Here is a 24,090-nt window from a genome sequence, read left to right as displayed (position 1 = left end):
ATGGACCAAGGAGTGATCGTGGCAACAAAGCGCCTATACCGAAGGAAGTTCCTGGACGAGGTGATGGTTGTTCTCGAGGACGAAGACGAGCGCAGGGAGGGACGGGACACGCGAGGCCAGCGGACTTTGGAAAACCTTCGCCGCTACAACATCAAGTCTGCCATTTACAACTGGGCCAGTGCATGGAAGGAAATCCCTGTCTCATCTGCTTCTCGGAACGGATGCAGAGTACGATTTCCTAGGTTTCGACGTGGATGACTTCCATGCACGTCTACGTGTACACGGCGACGATGTTGATGTGGACGAAGTGTGTGAGTGGTTGGATGATGACGAGGGCGATCCTGGGTATCAGACCCTGTCTGATATCGAGATCGCATCTTCAGTTGCAGGTGTCAGTACCCAGCTTGAAGATTCCGACGATGATGGCGACGATGATGTGGACTCCTCTCAGCATGACACAACTCCAGCCATCCCCAAGCTGAGCGCACTCCGGGAACACCTAGAGTTCGTTTTGGACTACCTGGAACACCCGGACTGCGACAGGGAGATGGGGCCCTTGGGACTTGTGGAGGAAGTGTGTGCTTTCAGGCAGTGCATCATAAATCATCAGAATCGTCGGTCCTTGCGTCAATCAACGACTGACAGCTTTTTCAGGCCCGTGACCCCTGCTGTGCCCAGCCCTGGCTCCACTCCGTTGCCTCCCCAAGACAGGCCCTCATGCTCCGAGCCACAGCCCAGCACATCAGCCACGGTGGAGTCACCGCTCGACTTGAGTTTGCATCTATCTTCCGAGTCGTCTGCAGTGGGTACGCCATCATCACGATCCAGCGACGCACCCCTAGGTCACCTGCCAGCGATACTCTCAGACTCTGACAGTGATTAAACGGCAAGAACTTCTCCACTAGGCCACACGGGAATTTAGTGTTGTGCAGTGAAAGAAAAACAGTGCATATGTATTGTAAAGAAGTAGAAATTTGAGTGAAAAGACAAAATTTTTGGACTAAATTTAACATAAATAAACTTGTGATTTGTTTTGAAATTGGTTTTATGAGTGGAAAGACTTAAAGTGCAGAGTGCAACACTTATTAAGTTACAATGAGGAGTAGACTGTAGCACCATTCGAGCAGGGCAGTACTCCCGAGGTGGATGGAAAGCTGATGACAGGGAGTGCTGGAGCTCCCGTTTCATCAGCCCTCAGGACTAGTTCCTGACCATCCCCCTTTGCTGAACTTTTTCAGTGTCTCAGTTACACAGAGAGTAAGCCAGCATGCTCTCCAGTACAAATTTCTCTAACTATCTACACCAAACTACATGCACAGTACACACTACACTTCCTTTTCCAAAATTCAAAAAATTATGGCTCAAAAAATTATGGCGTCTCATCACCAAGCCTCAGAGTCCCCAGGTGGGGGGACCATAAATGCCCCCACCATCCGCCCCTCTCCCGGTGACGATTCGAGGTGCCTGGAACCACTGTCTGACTCTCTTCTTCTTCATTTCTGCAACATTCACGGCCTTTCCTCTAACTTTCGCTCTGTTGAGCACCACCTCTCCTTCTCTAAACCTCACCTTCTTTTTCTAACGGAGACTCAGCTGTCTGAGGCAACTGACAGCAAACCCTTTTCTGTATCCTCCTACTTTCTCTATACTCATTTCAAAGCCAAAGGTGGCTGTTGTGTATATATACGTTACGACTTATCTTGCTCTCGTGTTCCTGAATTCGATTCTTCTGGATTCTCTACACTCTGGCTTCGGCTTTCCTGTCATTCTCTGACTAAATATATCTGTGCTGTTTACTTATCCCCTAATTCTACTGACTATCAAAAATTCTTCAACTATTTTACTTCTACGATGGAACACATTCTATCCATTTCTCCTTTCTCTGAAATCTCCATTCTTGGAGATTTCAATGTTCACCACCACCTTTGGCTCTCCTCTCCTTTCACGGATCCACCTGGTGAACAAGCCTACATCTTTTCTATCCTTAATGACCTAGAGCAGCTTGTACAGCACCCTACCCGTATCCCTGACCGCCTTGGAGACAGCTCCAACATACTTGACCTCTTCCTCACAACTAATCCTTCTGCTTACTCTGTTAATCTTTTCTCTCTGTTGGGCTCCTCCGATCATAACCTTATCACCTTAACCTGTCCTATCACTCCGGTACAGCCTGTGGACCCTCCAGGGAAACGTCATCTGTGGCATTTTGGAGCCATGGACTGGGAGGCCCTCAGGCAGTACTTCTTTTATTTTCCCTGGAATAATTATTGCTTCCATGGCGGTAAGCCATCAGAGTGTGCCTTGTGCATTACGGTGGTTATTCTCTTGAGCATGGAAGCATACATTCCTTTCTCATATCCTTTGACTAAAGCAAGAAAGCCTTGGTTTAATCACGCTTGTTCTAATGCTGTCCGCAACAAGGAGAGGGCCTACAAAAGGTACCGGAGCCAACCCACCCCTGAATCACATCATCTTTACGTTTCTGCCCGGAATCGTGCTAAGTCTGTTCTTCGCTCTGCTAAAAATAATTTCATCCATACTAAATGCTCTCAACTCTCCAACTCGAATTCTTCCCGCTCCTTCTGGCACCTTGCCAAAAACCTTTCTAACAACTTTACCTCATCATCCTTCCCTCCTCTTTTCTACTCTGATGGTTCTGTAGCTATTTCTTCTACTGATAAAGCAGATCTCTTCGCACAGACTTTCTCCTCTAATTCCACCTTAGACGATTCCGGTGCTGTTCCTCCATCACTTCTCCCCCCTGACTTCCTCATGGCTGACATTAAAATTTCTTCAACTGATGTATTTTCTGCTATCACTGGCCTCAGTACTAACAAGGCATATGGGCCCGATGGGGTCCCTCCTGTTGTTCTCAAGAACTGTGCTTCTGTGCTTACACCCTGCCTAGGCAAACTCTTTCGCCTTTGTCTTTCAACTTGTACCTTTCCTTCTTGCTGGAAGTTTGCTCTCATTCAGCCAGTCCCAAAGAAGGGTGACCACTCCCAACCCTCCAACTATCGTCCAATTGCTTTAACGTCCTATATTTCAAAAGTTTTCAAGTCAATTCTCAATAGAAAAATTTTAAGGCATCTTTCCTATCACAACCTTCATTCCGATCGTCAGTACGGGTTCCGTCAGGGACGCTCCACTGGCGATCTTCTCACCTACCTTTCAGACTACTGGTCATCCTCCTTTCGGGACTTTGGCGAAAGCTTTGCCATTGCACTTGACATCTCAAAGGCTTTCGATTGAGTCTGGCATAAATCTTTAATTTCCAAACTGCCCTCCTACCTTTCTATCCTTCTATCTGTGCCTTCATCGCTAGCTTCCTTTCTGGTCGTTCTATAGCCGCTGTTGTAGACGGCCATCGTTCTTCTCCTAGATCTATCAACAGTGGTGTTCCTCAGGGCTCTGTCCTATCACCAACTCTCTTCCTTTTATTCATCAATGATCTTCTAAGCTGTACATCTAACCCTATCCACTCATACGCTGATGACTCCACCCTTCACCTTTCCATTCGGTTCCCGCAACGCCCATCTCAACAGTTAATTCAACAAACAAGAGATGAGGCAATGGCACACCTAATGTCTGACTTGGCTCGTATCTCTGACTGGGGTAAAAATAATATGGTTGTTTTTAATGCATCTAAGACTCAGTTCTTACACCTATCAACCCGACAAAATCTTCCACAGGTATACCCACTAATGTTTAATAATATTCAGCTTAATCCTGCATCATCCTTGAACATGCTTGGGGTTTCATTTACTCAGGACTTATCTTGGAAAGATCATATTACATCTATTGTAAAATCTGCTTCCAAGAGATTGGGTGTGCTAAGCCGACTCCGCTCTCTCTTTAACCCTGCACAATTGCTGACTCTATACAGGGGTTTTATCCGCCCCTGTGTGGAGTACAACTCTCATGTGTGGGGAGGCTCCCCACATACAGCTCTTCTCAGTAGGGTGGAGTCAAAGGCTTTTCGTCTCATTAACTCTCCTCCTCTAACTGACCCCCTTCAACATCTGTCTCTTCGCCGCACTGTTGCAGCTTTATCTCTTTTCTATCGCTACTTTAATGGTCACTGCTCCTCTGAACTGACTGCTTGCATTCCTCCACCTCTACGACGGGTGCGTAGCACCTGTCTGGCAGCAAACTCTCATCCCTTTTCTGTCCAACTCTCTAATGCAAGAGTTAACCGTTACTCCCAGTCTTTCATTTATGCAGCAGGTCAACGCTGGAACTGTCTCCCTCTGTCTGTATTTCCTGCTGCCTATGATCTCCTGTCTTTCAAACGCAGTGTGTCCAGGCATCTCAAAATGATCGGATCTTGAATTTGGCTCTCTATTGTATTTTGTTTTTCTCTTGGAGGGAACTGTTACTGTGGGCTCATGGCCTTTGGTTCCTTCTTCCTCGCATTAAAAAAAAAAATAAAAAAAAATAAAAAAAATAAAAAAAAAAGTAAGACAAGAGTGCGCTGTGTGAAGAGAATGGACCTCTGAGTGCGAATGACTAAGTTAAGTGCAAGACTTCATGAACAGTGTACTACAAGTGCTTCAGGAAATCCTTCTTACTGTCAGAGTCTGAAAGGAGGCAGTTATTCATCAAGATGGCCATGGACTTGCTGTAAGTAGGCAGAATGTTTCATACTATACTCTACTGTATTTTCCATACTATACTAACCTCAAACACCTCATTTCACTCTTTTATGTCCCTTATTGGTGTGAATATGTAGTGTCTTAGGTGCTATGCATGTGCAGTAGGGAGGTGTTTTTCAGAGTTAGGCCAGGTTAGGGTCCATAACTACCAGTCCAGGAGTCAGGGACTTGTAAGTACCCAGAATGTTTAATATTAAATGAACATACCTCAAAAACCTCATTTTATGCTTCTTTTGCATTTATTTCAGTCTTTTATGTCCCTTATTGGTGTGATTTGGGTCTTAAATAGGTGCTATGCATGTCCAGAGGGAGCTGTATAGGTGTTTTTCTGAGTTAGGGTCCATAAGTACAAGTCCAGGAGGCTGGTGCCCACTATCCGGACAGGACCACTTTCCGGACATGCCTATGGCTCTATTACATCGGATAGTGGAGGGATTACTGTACACACAATCCACCCAGCTGTCTCTCTCCTGTAGCATGTCAATCACTCTTGAGTAAAAGCTCAACAAGTTGGAAACACACGACCTTCCACATCGGAATCCCAACTGACGTTCAGCCAAAACGTTCATCTCCCCCAGATATTTTATCCGTCTGTCTTTCAGGATTCTCTCGCACAATTTTGCAACTATGCTGGTCAGGGTCAGGGGGGCTGATTTATAATTCTGGGGTTCTTCTTTGTTTTTTCCCTTATAAACTAGTACCACATTGGCCCTCTTCCATATCCGAGGAACATTCCCTTCTTCCAGAGAACACAATTAAACTGTGAATCTTATCCGCCAGTTGTTCTCTGCATTCTTTCTGTACCCAAGTAGAGATTCCATCCAGTCCTGGGGCTTTCCATACATGCTGAGTTTCCAGTAATTTATACACTTCCTGCACTTCCACTTTTATATCTTTTATCACTATATTTCTAGTCACTCCCTCCCCCTCCACAAAATCCTTTTCTTTGGTGAAAACCAATTGGAAACTATCTATCAATCTATCTATTGCCAGACGCCTCAATCCCGTTTGGGGTGGCCACAAACAAATCGCCTCCAAGTCGCCCTGTCCCCCGCCATTTCACTCCCCTGCTCCCAACTCACACCCCCCTCTCTCATATACCTCTCCACCCCATCCCTCCATCTCATCCTCGGCCTCCCCCTCCCTCTTCCCCCCTCCACCTCACTCACATACACTCTCTTTGTCAGTCTTTCACCCTCCATCCTCTCCACATGGCCAAACCACCTCAGTGTATTCCTCATAACACTCCCAATCACATCCACATCAACACCACAACGTTCCTTTATATCCTCATTCGTCAGCCTATCTCTCCACGTGACTCCACAGGCTCCTCTTAAATAACTCATTTCCACTGCTCTCACTCTTGACTTGTGTCCTTCCAACAACGTCCAAGCTTCACTTCCGTACGTTAGAGTTGGTATCACAATACTGTCATGTAGTAACTTTTTCACTTCCATGCTCACTTCCCTGTTTCTTATCACTGCTTTCAAAGAACCAGCAACCTTTCTTCCCTGCTGTACCCTTTCAAGCACTTCACCCTCCAAACCTCCATCCTTACTCATCACACTACCCAAGTACTTAAACGTACCCACATTTTCCAATTCCTCACCATCCAACCTCGCTGTACATTCACTGACTTCACCTCTCTCACAGACCATCACTTTACTCTTCCCTACATTCACCTTCAGATTCCGTTTCTTACACACTCTCCCAAACTCATCCACCAAGCCTTGCAGCTCCCCTTCGTCTTCACTCAACAACACAGTATCATCTGCAAACAACAGTACAGGGAGTTTCCAAACATTATCCTCTCTCACCAGGGCCACTCCAACATCCACTACCCTACCTTGTACCTCTTTTATTACTCCATCCATGTACAGATTGAATAACCACGGAGACATGACACATCCCTGTTTCAACCCAACTTTCAAAGAGAAAAATTCACTTAGTTCGCCATCCACACGCACTGCAGCCTTCGCACCATCGTACATACTCTTCACAGCATTCAACAACTTCCCATCTACTCCATATATTCTTAACACTTTCCACAATTCTTGTCTATCCACCCTGTCATATGCTTTCTCCAAATCCATGAAAGCCGCATACAACTTCTTTCCCTTCTCTAGAAACTTTTCCACTAAAGATCTAAGACTGAATATCTGATCTACACAGCCTCTTCCCTTCCTAAAGCCTCCCTGTTCTTCTCCAACTAATTTCTCTGTTCTTTCTCTAACTCTGTCAGTAAGTATCCTGCCATACACTTTTCCTATTATACTAAGAAGACAAATGCCCCTATGATTACCACACACTTCTTTTTCCCCTTTTCCTTTGTACAAGGGAATAATTATACCTGACTTCCAATCCTCCGGGACTCTACTTTCCTCCCAGGCTAATCTGCACATCTTCCACATCCATTCTACTACTATCTCTCCCCCATGCTTCAGCATTTCACCACACACTCCATCAATTCCTGGGGCTTTCCCAGATTTAACTTTCTAATTGGAAACATTTGTTCATTATTTCGGCTTGCATTGCTGCATCTTTATAGACCTCTCCTTCTACTTTCAGTCTGGTGATTCCTTCCTTTTGTTTCAATTTGCCATTAACAAATCTATAAAACAATTTGTGATCTTCCCTACATTTGTCTATTATACCTTTTTCAAAGTTCCTTTCTTCCTCACTACGTATTCCTGTATATTCATTTCTAGTTCTATATTCTTCCTTTGTTCTATTATTACCTCTCTTTCTCCAGTTGTTCCATCCCATGTCCCTCTCTTTTTTTTGCTATCATACACCTTCTATTAAACCACTCCTTTTTCCTGTTTTCTTTTCCCTTTTTTCTTGGCACATATTTTTTCCACTCTGATTTATAGAGGTCTAGAATGATATCCCACTTCCTCTGTATCTCTCGTTTCTCTTAATTTTCTCCAGTACACATTTTTGAAAAATTTTCTCAATCCTGTACAGTTTGCTTTCCCAAAGTTGTATCTTCCCTACCCATAAAGCTCACCTCTTGGCACCACATTCTTGTTTATAATCTGGAACTCAATGACCACATGATCACTTTTTCCTATTTGACACAGATATTTCAAAGATTCAATTACATCAGGTTCTTTGGTCAGCAGTAAATCTAGTCTTACTGGCATGTCATCACCTCTAAATCCTGTCTCTTCATTGACCCACTGGGTCACTACATTATTCGTATAGTGCCCCACGAATCTTCACTGCCTTCTGAGTACCATTCATCCCAGTTCACCTTTTTACAAATAAATCACCCATCAGAATTATGTTATTGCTTTTCTCAATCACTTTCAGTAAATAACTAACCACATCTGACATCATCTCCTAGTATTCATCGTTATTCCATGCTCTTGTCTTAGAGGAACATATACCACTGTGATGTCCATCTTGCCATTCTCTCCGGTTTCCAGTTTCATATCTATTGCTTTAGCCCTACCCTCTCCCAGTTCCACATTTTCCACATTGATGTTGGTCTTCACTGCTATCATCAATCTTCCTCCCATTTTTTCTTTTCTGTCTCTTCTCCACAGTTTGTATTTACATCTCCCATATAGATATCAATATCCTCTCTTAGCTTGGTCTCTACAAAGCACATAATATCTGGTTCATGAACCCTCATGTAATTGCTGATTTCTAACCTTCCCAACATTAAACCATCAACATTTGTATATGCCACTTTCAAACTTTTTTTTCATTGTTCTTTATTCCCTCTTCTCTCCCTCTCTATGTCTCTACCACTTCCTCAATTTCTGATCCACAGCTCTCCAACAGAACACTGTCTTCTCTTCCTCTGTTCTCTGTTTTTTTCCTTTGCTTCCTTTACTATCTCCTTTATTTTAGCTCTTTCTTCCTCATTTGCATCTCTCTTTATTCAAACATTCTTGAACTCCTCCTTTTCTGATAATTTCCATGTTCTGTCGACGATTTCGTTTACCATTACCTGCAATTTAAATTTTACCTTAAGTGGCCTCGCCCCTCCTTCCTCATACTTTCCTAACCTAAACACTTCTCAGTCTCTTCTTGAGCTTTGTTGTTACCCTCCACATTTACTGACATTATCTCTTTCGCCTTACTCAGTTCTTCTCTTTCCCTTTCTGATCTTACTGTCATACATTTTTCTTTTACTCCTGAAATTATCACACATTTTTTCTTGTCTGCTACATCCCTGACTAAAAATTCCCTATTTCTTAGTACCCTAACCACTTCCTTTTCCATCTTTTTTCTTGCTTTGTTGTTCTATAATCTCTTTCAAATTTATATTTCCTTCCTCTTGAAATTCCTTCCACCCCTTGTGTTTCTCCTTGATTTCCTTAATATGTTCATCTTGCATCCTTGATTTTGATTCATGCTCATCTAGTTTACTTTTCATCCTGTCCCTTTCTTCTTCCAACTTCTTATTTTCCCTTTTGAGCTGCTTTATTTCATTTGAGGCAGATTCGTTACTCAATTTTAATTCTGTAACTTGCCTTTCTTGTTCAGCACCATATGTGCAAACATTGTCCAACTGGACCTGGAGCGGTGGCGTCTTCGTCGTGGGTCCACCCCCCAGAGGCTGTCGAAGAGAAGAGGAGGACAGCATGGGGGCCAAACCACTGCAAACCTCCCCGGGCCCTTCAAGGGGCTCAAGTACCTGGGAGTGGCTTCGGTCGCCCGGGCAAGTACCACATCTCCAACACAACACACACAACAACACCGTTTTTTCTACACCGAGAAATGACTCCCCGGCTGTCATTTCTCGACAACTTCTTCTAGCCGGGGACACTGAGAGCAATCCAGGACCCACCAACAAATACATATGTCCAACGTGCTCAAAACCTATCACGTCGAGCCGACAGACAAAGGGTTCAGTTCAGTGCAACTCTTGCAAGAACTGGACCCATTACACCTGCACAACACTTGCATCCAAAAAACATTACACAAACACCTGGGCCTGCTCTTTATGCTCCTTCCCCCCACCCACCAACCCCCCTTCCAATCCTACTCCTACTTCCTTCACACCTCCACAGCCAAACCCACCGATCCTTCCCACACCACCCAGTCCACCCAACTCCTCCAATTCCAACCCATCCTAATCAACCTCAACCCATACCTCCATCACAACCTCCTCCTACCCCTTCCCCTCCACCCACACTACCTCCCCCCCGTGCTGCAGCAGCCAACACACATCGCACTCACAACATAAACATCCTTCAATTAAACATAGATGGCATAAAAAAAAAACAAGAACTCACACAATTCATCAAACAACAGAACATACACACTGCCATCTTACAAGAAACAAAACTACACAGAGCACAGACAACACCAACATTTTCATAACTTCACCACCATTCGACAAGACTGGGCTGACAGCGGTGTCGGTGGACTCATCACCCTGGTACACAAATCCATCAACTTTGCAGATACCAGTGCACACACAAAGTCACTTCTCCCCCCACATGACACCACAACAGAAATACAATCAATCAAAATACGCACTGGTAACAAATCACACATAACAATCGCTAACACATACATTCCCGCCCAATCGTCGCCCACAATACCACACAATTACTCACCACAGATACACCACATCACTAACATACCCAACATCATCCTGGGTGGTGATATCAACGCCAAGTCGTCGGCCTGGCATGTCAACAACCCTGACACAGACTGAGGGCTGGTACTACAATCCCAGACAGACCATCTTTTCATACTAAACAATCTAGACCAACATACCCATATCCCACACCAAGCCTTCATCCTCCCATCATCTCCAGACATCACCTTCTGCTCCCCAAACCTCGCCCCCACTACATCATGGAGAGTGGTCAAAACCCTAGGTTCGGATCACCTCCCAATCATCATCACTACCAAAACCAGAATCACCCCAGGTGGCCACAGACACACATACACTAATTATAAGAGAGCCAACTGGGAGGCCTTTGTAACTGAAACAGAACAACATTTTGAAACAGTAAACACTACACCCATCACAAACATCAACACCGCTGTGCACACTTTCAATACAATTATACAAAACGCAGACAAAAGACACATCCCTAGAGGCAACAGAAAGAGACACAACCCCAACTTCACACCAGAAATTCAAGGCCTCATCAGACAACGGGACACACTGCGACACTCCCCAACACCCCATACACAAGACATCGTACAACAAATACAAGAACTCAACACTCAGATAAACAATACAATATCAGAACAGCAAACACTAAACTGGAAAAATTACCTCCAAACACTTGACCACAAAACAAACATCAGCAAACTCTACAAAACACTAAACAGCATCACACTTTCCAACAGCAACACCACACAATCACACGCTGCCATCACAACAACAGACACCATATCCTCAAACAAACAACAAGCAAACACTCTTATCAATCACCTTTCACAAGTCAGCCATCTAACCCCCCATCCGGAACACCGACGTATCATCAGACGTAAGAGACAATTCCCCACAGACCCAGACTATGCACCTTTCACTGACAACCAGACGAAGCACATCATTAACCTCAAGCACTCATCTTCCTGTGGACCAGACAACATAAGCAACATTCACCTTAAACACCTAGGACCACAAGGCATACAAGCACTCACTAACATATCAAACTACAGCTACTCACACAACATAATACCCAACATCTGGAAGCATGGCAATATCATCACCATCCCTAAACCCAACAAAGACCCCACGTTACCCTCCTCACATCGCCCCATCACACTTCTCTGCACCCCCTCTAAAGTCACTGAATGACTGATACTACAACTAGTCACACCTCACATTCCCCTAGCCCAGTCACAACATGGCTTTAGGCCACTACACTCCACAAACACCCTTCTTACAGACCTTACACAGAGAGTTTTCGATGGCATAAATTCAGCTAGGCCACCACACAGAACACTCCTAGTCACACTAGACATTAGCAAAGCTTTTGATGCCATCCCCTGCCACAACCTCACAAACAAAATACTCAACACAAACATGCACAATAACACAAAAAGATGGCTGGCAAACTACTTAGCAGGTAGATATGCACACGTAACATTTGCCGGTCAGTCTTCTAACATCAGAAACTTCACAAACGGCATCCCCCAAGGATCTGTTTTGTCCCCTGCACTCTTTAACCTATACATGTACGACGTACCCACACCCCACACACCACAGATACACATAGCTTCCTATGCAGATGATATAACACTTACATGTACACACCAAAACACAAACACAGCTGCACACATCATTCAACCTTACCTCAACACACTACACGAATGGTTCACCACACACAGGCTCAAATAAGCCTCAGCCAAATCTACAGTGACCCTTCTCACAAACTGGACAGCAGAACACAGTCACATCCCACACCTCGCCATAAACAACACTCCCTTACCACAAACACACACACCCAAAATCCTTGGTGTAACATACAATACATCAATGTCCTTTAAACAACACATCACAAACATTAAAAATAAAATAACACCAAGACTCAATGCTTTGAGGTCACTTGCCCATACAACATTCGGACACAACAAAGAAACCACCACCACAGTATACAAACAATACATACGTTCAGTGATGAATTATGCAAGCCCTGCCTGGGCTTCTAACCTCACCAAAACACACTACAACACTCTACAGACCATACAGAACAAGGCCCTAAAAATAATCACAGGCTGCACAGCTACTACACCCACAGACCACCTACATCAAGAAACCAAAGTCCCCAAAGTCAAGGATCACCTAAACATGAGAGGCACCCAGTTCCTTGCTGCAGCCTCCACATACCCACAACATCCACTACAGTACATGGCGGCACATCCACCCACACCAAGGAACATCAAAACAACACCCAGCACACGATATCATACACAAATACTGTCATCTCTCCCCCCTCGCCCACCTCAGACCAGCTTCCAGAAGCACATCCACACTCAGATCACTCGCCGCTCCATTCAGTCACTTAAAGACAACACACAGCTGCATGCACGGCCTCCTGACATCCACCCTTCTGAATCCTATCTTCACCGTGAGGACAGGGTCCACCTGGCCAGGCTGAGATGTGGGCACCATCCAGCCCTCTTAAGCTACCAGAAGAGGCTGGATGACTCCGTCGCTGATGCCTGTCCAGGATGCAACACAGCACCCCATACTATTAAGCACATTATGGAAGACTGCATTGCACACAATCACCTATGCCAACAACACAACATACACTCTTTGAGAGCTCTGTGGGAAAGCCCGGTCTTGGCCATGGCCTTCCTAAGGGACTCGGGGCTGTTCGGCCAGACTGCCTAGGGAACAACTAATACTACTACTACTACATTGTCCAACTTGGTCTGAAGTATCTTAATCTCTTTCTCCTGTTCTAATGTCCGTTCCTGGAACTCTAATTATTGTCTATACCTTTTTTAACTCCTGGACATTCCTCTCCGCCATTTCCTCCACTCCTGCTACTCGTTTGGTTCAGTTTAATACTTTCGTTACCCTTCTCGTCATCGGAAAAGCCCGCAAATTCACCACCATAAGGTGTATACGATGATCTACCTCCTTCTGCCATGATGCAATGTACAAAATCTTTCTACTTCCACTGTGTTTTGCACTCTTGTTTGACCGAATTCTGCCTTTTTTTCACTAATATCAGACGGGACCACCATTCACACATTCATTCACATAATCACAATAGGCTGGTCTCCTTTTTGCCGCTGAGTCAGCAATTGTTTCACCATGATCCACAAGGAGCCCCATCTCTGTTGACAACTTGTGTGTGTATTTACCTAATCATATTTATCTAATTGTGATATACCGGAAATGAGCTATGCTCGTGGGGTCCCGTCTCTGTTTCTCAATAAGTCAAATTTAGCTTTAAACTCGTTTAAGTTTTTAGACTGGATGATCTCTTTGTCCAGGCTATTCCACAGGTCTATACATCTATAAGGAAACCTATATTTCTTGATATCCTTCAAGCAGCTTGGTTTCTTCAGATTCATTCCATGTCCTCTTGTTGCTCTCTTATCCCATAAAAACAGATCTTCTCTGTAATTTTAACTACTCACACCATGGTCCTGAACACTGCAACCATGTCGTCTCTCTCTCTCTCTCCTTTCTTCTAAGGAAGGCAAATCCAGCTTTTCCGGCCTCTCTCTGTACGACAGATCTCCCAGACTGGGGACAATCTTGGTTGCTGTTCTTTGTATTCTCTCAATCTTATTTATATCCTTCTTTTTGTGTGGGGACCACACTACTGCTGCATATTCTAACCTGGGGTGAATCATGGCCACTATCAATTTTTTCATCATCTCCTCATCCATATAATGAAAAGCTACCGTACTCTTATATTAGTAAGGAGTTTATACGTCTCTCTAACTGTCTTGTTAATGTGTTTTTCAGGTGACAAACTGTCCTGGACCAGCACACCCGAATCTTTCTCTTCTCTCGGTTTTGTGATTGGTTCATTACCCATCAAATAATTCAATGATGGCCTCTTGGTACTTTTACCCATTTCCAATATTTTACATTTCTTTGCATTGAATTTCATTTCCCACATCCGGCTCCATTCGTGTATCCTATCCAGGTCCTCCTGCAGCATTTTGCAATCCTCCTCAACCTCTACCTTCCTCATGATCTTTGCTTCATCAGCAAACAGACTTGCATAACTGTTCACTCCAGCTACCATATCATTTATGTAAATCAGGAACATTACTGGCGCCAACACCGAGCCCTGTGGGACTCCACTTGTTACTTCACTCCATCCGGACATCTTATCCTTTATTACTGTCCTCATTTGTCTGTGTCTCAAAAAGTCTCTCATCCATTCTAGGAGGTTCCCCTTCAGTCCTCCTATATGCTCTAGTTTCCACATTAGTCTCTTATGGGGTACCTTGTCAAAGGCCTTCTCCAAATCTAAATACACACAATCCACCCAACCTTCTCTTTCCTGAAGCACGTAAATCGCTCTTGAGTAAAAACTCAACAAGTTGGAAGCACATGACCTTCCACTTGTAAATCCAAACTGACTAACAGCCAAAATATTCATCTCTTCCAGATATTTTATCCACCTATCTTTCAGAATTCTTGCACACAATTTTGCGATCACGCTGGTTAGGGGCACTGGTCTATAATTCAGGGGTTCTTCCTTGTTTCCTCCCTTATAAATTGGTACCACATTTGCCATCTTCCATTCTTGTGGCACTTTCCCCTCTTCCAGAGAACACACAATTAAACTGTGAATCTTATCTGCCAGTTGTTCTCTGCATTCCTTCAGTACCCAATTAGAGATTCCATCTGGTCCTGGGGCTTTCCTTACATCTTGAGTTTCTAGTAGTTTATACACTTCCTGTACTTCCACTTTTATATCTTTTATCACTACATTTCTAGTAACTACCTCCGCTTCCACAAACTCCTTTTCATTAGTGAAAACTGACTGGAAACGTTTGTTCGTTATTTCTGCTTACATTGCTGCATCCTTATAGACCTCTCCTTCTACTTTCAGTTTGGTGATTCCTTCCTTTTGTTTCAGTTTGCCATTAACAAATCTATAAAATAGTTTGGGTTCATCCTTACATTTGTCTATTATACCTTTTTCAAAATTCCTTTCTTCCTCTCTACGTATTCTTGTGTATTCATTTCTAGTTCTTTTATATTCTTCCTTTGTTCTGTTGTTACCTCTCTTTCTCCAATTGTTCCACACCGTGTCTCTCTTTTTTTGCTATCATACACCTTTTATGAAACCACTCTTTCTTCCTGTTTTCTTTCCCCTTTACTCTTGACACAAGTTTTTCCACTCCCGAATTATACAGGTCTAGAAAAATATCCCACTTCCTCTGTATCTCTGCTGTTTCTCTGAATTTTCTCCAATCTGCATTTTCAAAAAATTTTCTCAATCCTGCAAAGTTTGTTTTCCCAAAATTGTACCTTCCCTGTCTATAAAGCTTGTCTCTTGGCTCCACGTTCCCTATTATCATTTGGAACTCAGTGACCACATGATCACTTTTTCCAATAGGACACAGATATTTCAAGCATTCTATTACATCGGGTTCTTTGGTAAACAGTAAGTCTAGTCTTGCTGGTGTGTCCTCTCCTCGGAACCTTGTCTCTTCTTTGACCCATTGCGTCATCACATTGTTCATTGCTATATTTAATAATATAGTGCCCCACGAATCCTCATCACCTCCTGAGTCCCATTCCTCCCAGTTCACCTCTTTACAATTGAAGTTACCCATTAAAATTATATTGTTGCTTTTCTCAATCAGTCTCTGTAAATAACATGCCATGTCTGACAGCATTTCCTGGTATTCATCATCGCTCCATGCTCTTGTCTTAGGGGAAACATACACTACTGCCAAATCTCACTTGTTATTCTCTCCAGTTTCTAATTTCATATTTATTACTTCAGCCCTGCCTTGTCCCATTTCCACGGTATCTACATTTATGTTGTTCTTCACTGCTATCATCACTCCTCCTCCTGTTTTTCCTTTTCTGTCTCTTCTCCACAGTTTGTATTTACCATCTCCCATATGAACATCAATATCTTCTCTTAACTTGGTCTCTACAAAGCACATAACGTCGGGTTCATGTATCCTCAAAAGATAGTTGATTTCTAACCGTGCCGATACTAAACCATCAACATTAGTATATGCCACCTTCCAATGATTTTTGATGTTTTCTATACCCTCTTTTCTCCTTCTCTCCGCCAGTACCACTTCCTTAACTTCTGATCCATGACTCTCCAATAAAACACTGTCTTCTCTTTCTCCGTTCTCTGTTCGTTTTTTACCTTTGCTTCCTTTATTAAGTCCTTTATTTTAGCTCTATCTTCCTCATTTGCATCTCTCCTTATCCAAACATTTTTAAACCCTTCCTTGTCCGATAGTTTCCATGTTCTACTGATAACTTCATTTACTGTTGCCTGGGACTTAAATTTTACCTTCAATGGCCTTGCCCCTCCTTCTTCGTACTTTCCTAACCTAAACACCTCTTCAATCTCTTCTTGAGCTTCGTTGTTTTCCTCCATGACTATTGATATTATTTCTTTAAACTTACTCAGTTCTTCTCTTTCTCTGTCTGATCTTATTGTTATACATTTTTCTTTAACTCCTGAAATTATTATACATTTTTTCTTATCTGCTACATCTCTAACTAAAGATTCTCTACTTCTCAACACCCTAACCACTTCCCTCTCCACTTTTTCCTTGCTTTGTTGGTCTATAACCTCTCTCAAATTTACATTTCCCTCTTCCTGAATTTTCTTCCACCCCTTATGTTGCTCCTTGATTTCTTTAATGTGCTCTTCCTGTATTCTTGCTTTGGATTCATACTCATCTAGTTTGCTTTTCGTCATGTCCCTTTCCTCTTCCAACCTCTTATTCTCCCTCTTAAGCTGTTTTATTTCATTCGAGGCTGATTCATTGTTCACTTTTAATTCAGTAACTTCCCTTTCTTGTTCGTCACTACGTGTACAGATTTTTTCCAATGTACTCCTTAAACTTTTGATCTCGTTTTCCTGTTCTATGGTCCGTTCCTGTAACTCTTCAATACCTGCCCATACCTTTTTTATCTCCTGGTCATTCTTCTCCGCTGTTTTCTCTACACTTGCTATTCTTGTCTGGTTCAACTTAATACTTCCTTTTCCCACATCCTCTTCACGAAAGCCCTCAAATTCTTTCTCACTGATCATAAACAATGCACCGTCCGTTTCCTCCATGATTCAACCCTATAGAGACAGTTTTCACTTTATCTTGTCTCTTTTATGACCGAGACCGCGTTTTTTTTTTTTTTTTTTTCTGTCCGATGGGACCACCACTCACGCACTCATTAACACAGTCACAATTAGGCTCAGCTTCCTTTCGTCGGTGATTCAGCGATTTTTTCCCCATGATCCTTGAAGAGATCCGTCTATGTCGGCGACCCGTGTGTGTGTGTGTGTGTGTGTGTGTGTGTGTGTGTGTGTGTGTGTGTGTGTGTGTGTTCTTATCTAATTGTTCTTACCTACTTGTATCTTTACAGGAATGAGTCAAGCTCGTACTGTCCCGTGTCTTAAACCATATTTATCGTATATATCCTTAAATATATGAATTGTTTTGGCACACACTATTTCATTCGGAAGTGCATTCCATTGATCAATTGCTCTACTTGGGAAACTAAATTTCCTTACGTCTTTATCGCCTCTCTTTTTATGCAGTTTTTTGCAGTGTCCTCTTGCTGATGCTTCCCCATAGGTTATGTAATCATTTATGTCTATTTTCTCCTTCCCTGATATGCATTTATATATCATAATCATGTCTCCTCTTTTCCTTCTCTCCTGTAATGTCGGCAGATTCAGCTTTTCTAGTCTTTCTTCGTAGCTTAGATCCCTTAAGCTTGGCACCCATCTTGTTGCGGCCCTTTGAACTATTTCAATCTTATCTATTTGTTTTTTGAGATGAGGACTCCAGACTACTGATGCATACTCCAGGGCTGGTCTAATGAATGATGTTATTATCTTTCTTAGCATGTCTTCATTTATGTATGTGAATGCCATTCTCATATTTGCAAGCAGTGTATACATGTTCCATACCGTCTCACTGATGTGGTCAGCCAGAGATAGTCTGTTATTAATAATCACACCTAGGTCCTTCTCTCTGATGTGTGTAAGGTTTTATTTCCTAGCTTATAATCCCAATCAGGTCTTTTTCCACTTTTACTAAACATGATTACATGACACTTGTCCACATTGAATTCCATTTGCCATGTATTGCTCCATTCATGAAGATTATTTAATTCTTCTTGTAGCTCTTTACAAGAGGCTGCACTAGTAATTGTCCTTTGTATTTTTGCATCATCAGCAGACATATTTAGATAGCTTTCATTTCCAATGTTGCTATCTGTATCATTCATATACACCTGAAACATGATTGGTGCCAGCACTGAGCACCGTGGAACTCCGCAAGTAACTTCCCTCCTTGATGAGTAATTTCCCCTTAGTATTGTTCTCATTTCTCTTTTTTTTAGAAAATCTTGCATCCAACAATACATTTTGCCTCAGATTCCTCCTTGATGATACAGTTTCTATAATAGTCTTTGGTGCGGAACTCTGTCAAATGCTTTCTTGAAATCTAAATAGATACTGTCCACCCATCCTTCTCTTTTCTGTAATGTTTCTATTACTCTATCATAGTAGCTCAATAGATCAGTAACACAGGATTTTCCTTTTCTGAAACCAAACTGTCTGTTATCACATTGTGTTCTTCTAGATGATTTACCCAAGCTTTTCTAATACCTTGCTTACAACACTGATTAGTGATACTGGTCGACAGCTGAGTGGATTTTGTCTATTCCCCTTCTTGAATGAGGGAACAATGTTTGCTTTCTTCCAAATATCAGGTAGTTTACCTTGTCTCAAGGATTTCTTGAAAATTAAAGATAATGGTTTACTTAACTCCTTTGCACATTCATGTAGCACCCAACATGAAATTTCATCAGGACCATTTGCTTTTCCTTTGTCTAATTTACTTAACTCCTCCTGTATTTCTTTTTCTGATATTTGTATATCTGGTAATATGTGTGGGCATGCATGTTCCATATCAACCCTCTCAAAATTATTTTCTTCTGTAATAACTGATTGGAAATTCTTATTCAGTGCTTCACAAATATCCTTCTCTTGTGTATAGGTGATCCCCTCATCCGTAATGGATTGTATTTTATCTTTTACTTTGGTTTTGCTTCTGATGTAGCTGTAAAATAGCTTCGGTTGATCACTACTTTTATTTATGATATCCTCCTCAAACTGTTTTTTGGGCTTCCCTCCTTATTCTTCTATAATCGTTTCTTGCCTGTTTGTAGTTTTTATACAGTAAAACCTTGATATAACGGACTTCAATAGACCAGAATTCGCTTTTATCGGACTCAAGGAGCTACCAGACTAAATTCCTATATATCGGAGAAAGTCCGATACAGCCAGAAGCAGTCCGGACTGCCTGACCACTTTAGTTAATTTCACCACAATAAGGTGAATAAAAGAGATGTTTTTCAGTGTACAGTACAGTATTATTATATATAATATACCATTTGATTAATGTAGTGATGTTATAACACAGTACAGTACCACAATGGTAGTCAAAACAGTTTATAAACTGTTCATGCAATCCGGACTAATGTCTGATATATCAGAAAAAGTCCGGATTAGCAGTGGGAAGTCCGGATGTCGCTTTTATCGGAATTTCCAATTTTATGGAATGGTTTGGACCTCAATTAGTACAGTATAGTGAGGTCTTACTGTATGCCCTTCACTACTGTGTCTTCTCTATCTATTCCACAACAAATCTCTTTTTTCTTTTGATTTTATTACATTCTGTATTGAACCATTTCTTTGTTTTCTTTTCTGCTTCTTTGTGCTGTGGGATGTACTTCTGGACTCCTTTTTCATAAAGTTCACAGAATTTTTTTATATATAGCATTTAAATCTTGTCCTCTAAACTCCTTTTCCCAATCTGTTTCTAAGAAGTACTTCTTTATGTCATGATAGTTTCCCTTTTTATAGTTTAGGTTCTTTTTGTAACTTTCATTGCTGTTAACTACGTCAGTTATGCAATCCTGATATTGCAATTTCGTACTGCATGGTCGCTTTTGCCAAATGGAGGGTGATACATTTAACTGTCAATATCGTTTTCTTGTCTAGTGAATAAAAGATCTAGCACTGAGGGTACATCGTGTCCTTTTTTTCTGGTGCTTTCCCTTACATGTTACGTTAGGAAAAACTCCTGCACGAGATCCAGGAGCTTTTGGTCCCAACAGCTTTCTTGGCTTATTATATCTAGAGCATTCCAATTTATATTTGTATTAAAATCTCCAGTTGGTATAATTCTTTTCGATTTCTCTTCCATTCTATGTAGTACTGCTCTTAACCTCTGAATTGTACTCTATGTCAGATCCACATATTCGCCTCTTTCCCATGTGTTTGATCTGGGTGGCATGTACAAATTGGCTACAGATGTATTGATCTCTACTGCAATCAGTTCTACTTGTGATGGTATATCTAGTTCTATATCTTTGACTTTCAGATTTTCCTTTGTTAATATTATAATTCCTCCTCCTTTTTTTAAGTTCCTATCTCTTCGCCATATATTGTATTCATCTAAGTTTAGGATGTCATTTGATATCCTTGGTGTTAATTTTGTTTCAGTTAGGCATATTATATGTGGTTCATTTTCTCTGACATAATCATTCATCTCTAATAATTCAGATACCATTCCATCCAGATTTCAGAATATCAACTTAATAATCTTATTTACATACTTGTCATGACTTGGTTCTACTACCTTCCTCCTTTTTATTCCCTCCTGTTTATGTACCACTTTCAAACCTGCAATTCGATTACTTTGTACAAAAAAAATGTATTCTTCTCCTCCTCTGATCTTCCCTCGTTCTTTGTTTTTGCTTCCTCCCTCTTCTCTTTTAGTAATTAATTAGTGTGTGTGTCCACACATGCATATGAGAGAGAGAGAGAGAGAGAGAGAGAGAGAAACATCAACACACAAAATCATGGTACTCACAATATAAAACAGAGCCTCCCTGGCATGCTTTCCATGCTTTCTGTAGAGACACTCCTGAAAAATGCCCATCCTGGCTGACAGAAAGAGGGCAAAGGTGAGGAGAGAGATGCCCATGAGGAAGACAGGCATTCCTACGTCCTCATTTCCACCATCACTGTCTTTCTGTGGAGATGAAACGGAAATCACCTACAGTCAAGGAGTGACTGGGGAAGTGGAAGGGTACAGATGTAAGTGGCCAGTGATAATGATGAGCTTTAAAGTTCATGGTAACAATAACAATAATAATAATAATAATCTATCTATCTATCTATTGCCAGACGCCTCAATCCCGTTTCGGGTGGCCACAAATAAATCACCTCCACGTCGTCCTGTCCCCCGCCATTTCACTGCCCTGCTCCCAACTCACACCCCCTTCTCTCATATACCTCTCCACCCCATCCCTCCATCTCATCCTCGGCCTCCCCCTCCCTCTTCCCCCCTCCACCTCACTCACATACACTCTCTTCGTCAGTCTTTCACCCTCCATCCTCTCCAAATGGCCAAACCACCACAGTGTGTTCCTCATAACACTTCCTATCACATCCACGTCCACACCATAATGCTCCTTTATATCCTCATTCGTCAGCCTGTCTCTCCATGTGACTCCAAAGGCTCCTCTTAAATAACTCATTTCCACTGCTCTCACTCTTGACTTGTGTCCTTCCAACAATGTCCAAGCTTCACTTCCATACGTTAGAGTTGGTATCACAATACTGTCATGTAGTAACTTTTTCACTTCCATGCTCACTTCCCTGTTTCTTATCACTGCTTTCAAAGAACCAGCAACCTTTCTTCCCTGCTGTACCCTTTCAAGCACTTCACCCTCCAAACCTCCATCCTTACTAATCACACTACCCAAGTACTTAAACATACTCACATTTTCCAATTCCTCACCATCCAACCTCGCTGTACATTCACTGACTTCACCTCTCTCAAAGACCATCACTTTACTCTTCCCTACATTTACCATTAGATTCCGTTTCTTGCACACTCTCCCAAACTCATCCACCAAGCCTTGCAGCTCCCCTTCGTCTTCACTCAACAACACAGTATCATCTGCAAACAACAGTACAGGGAGTTTCCAAACACTATCCTCTCTCACCAGGGCCACTCCAACATCCACTACCCTACCTTGTACCTCTTTTATTACCCCATCCATGAACAGACTGAACAACCATGAAGACATGACACATCCCTGTCTTAACCCAACCTTCAAAGAGAAAAATTCACTTAGTTCACCATCCACACGCACTGCAGCCTTAGCACCATCATACATACTCTTCACAGCATTCAACAAATTTCCATCTATTCCATATATTCTTAATACTTTCCACAATCCTTGTCTATCCACCCTGTCATAAGCTTTCTCCAAATCCATGAAAGCCGTATACAACTTCTTTCCCTTCTCTAGAAACTTTTCCACTAAAGATCTGAGAATGAATATCTGATCTACACAACCTCTTCCCTTCCTAAAGCCTCCCTGTTCTTCTCCATTTAATTCCTCTGTTCTTTCTCTAACTCTGTCAATAAGTATCCTACCATACATATATATATATATTCCTCTGAGTACACCGCTTCCCGTCCGATCAGCGAAGTTAAGCAACGTTGGGTCTGGTTAGTACTTGGATGGGTGACCGCCTGGGAACACCAGATGCTATTGGCATAACGTTCTCCCTACGTGTCAAGTGGGGTTGGTGGAGGATTAGTGCCCCTCCCTGTAAAACAATTAACTCTAAGCCCTTGGCCACCCCGTTTGGGGATACATGGCGTCTGGCAATGAATGAATGAAAAAAAACTAAGAAGACAAATGCCCCTATGATTACCACACACTTCTTTTTCCCCTTTTCCTTTGTACAAGGGAATAATTATACCTGACTTCCAATCATCCGGGACTCTACCTTCCTCCCAGGCCAATCTGCACATCTTCCACATCCATTCTGCTACTATCTCTCCCCCATGCTTCAGCATTTCACCACACACTCCATCAATTCCTGGGGCTTTCCCCATTTTGACTTTTTTCATTGCTTCCACTCCTATCCTACTGATTTCTTTGTGTCTTCTAACTTCCCTCCTTCTTCCAGCCATTCCCCAGCCACTTATACTCGCATTACTTCCATCCTGTATGTTCAACAATTCTATAAAGTGTTCTCTCCATCTGCTCATTTTTTCTCCCTTGTCCACTAGTAATCTACCATTTTTATCTTTCACTCCCCTGCTAACTTCACTTCCACCCTGTCTTACTCTTTTCACCCCTTTCCAGAACATTTTCTTACAGTCCCTCCAATTTACACTCAAATTCCTTCCAAATTCCTCATCCACTCTCTTCTTACTCTCTCTTACTAATCTTTTCACCTCTCTCTTTCTCTCTACATATAACTCTCTCTTCCGCCTCCCAACTTCTTCCACGCCCCTATTTCTCATCCATTCATTGTATGCTTTCTTCTTTTGTGCCACAGCCTGTCTCACCTCTTCAGTCCACGACGCTGTTCCTTGTACCCCCCTCCATCTTCTCTTCCTTCCACACACCACATCACATGCTGCACATATTTCTTTTGTAAATATCCTACGCACACCTTCCACGTCTCCCATCTGCTCCAATTCATATTTGCCCAATCGTTCCTCCACTTCTCTCTTATACTCTGCCTTTTTTTCATCCTCTTGTAACCTTTCCACTCTCCTTGCAACTACTCCTTCCTCTCGTCTTTCCCTTCTTCTATTCCTCCATCTTACTTGAATCCTAATTCTGGCCACCACCAAGTAGTGGTCGGAAAGTCCACTCCCCCAACCTCTATAAGCTCTTGCATCCATTACACATCTTCGCATCCTTTCATCCACACACACA

The 24,090-nt window shown here is 42.4% G+C and overlaps 1 protein-coding gene and 1 pseudogene across 1 annotated transcript in view; one reads left to right on the top strand and one right to left on the bottom strand.

Moving 5' to 3' along the window:
* The window catches only part of LOC145390721 (UDP-xylose and UDP-N-acetylglucosamine transporter-like), a 144,409-nt gene that overhangs the window by 58,835 nt on the left and 61,484 nt on the right, over nt 1–24,090 (bottom strand). Inside the window, exon 5 of the mRNA XM_080265515.1 lies at nt 21,210–21,371. Coding sequence (XP_080121641.1) covers nt 21,210–21,371 — 162 coding nt within the window. The remainder of the gene's footprint in view (nt 1–21,209; nt 21,372–24,090) is intronic.
* Nucleotides 22,793–22,911, top strand: LOC145390793 (5S ribosomal RNA; annotated as a pseudogene).

The sequence above is a fragment of the Coenobita brevimanus genome, chromosome 15 (genome assembly GCF_032717465.1).
Source record: "Coenobita brevimanus isolate Jiangsu-jjx chromosome 15, ASM3271746v2, whole genome shotgun sequence".
Classification (NCBI taxonomy): domain Eukaryota; kingdom Metazoa; phylum Arthropoda; class Malacostraca; order Decapoda; family Coenobitidae; genus Coenobita; species Coenobita brevimanus.
This window is presented reverse-complemented; position numbering and strand designations above follow the sequence as displayed.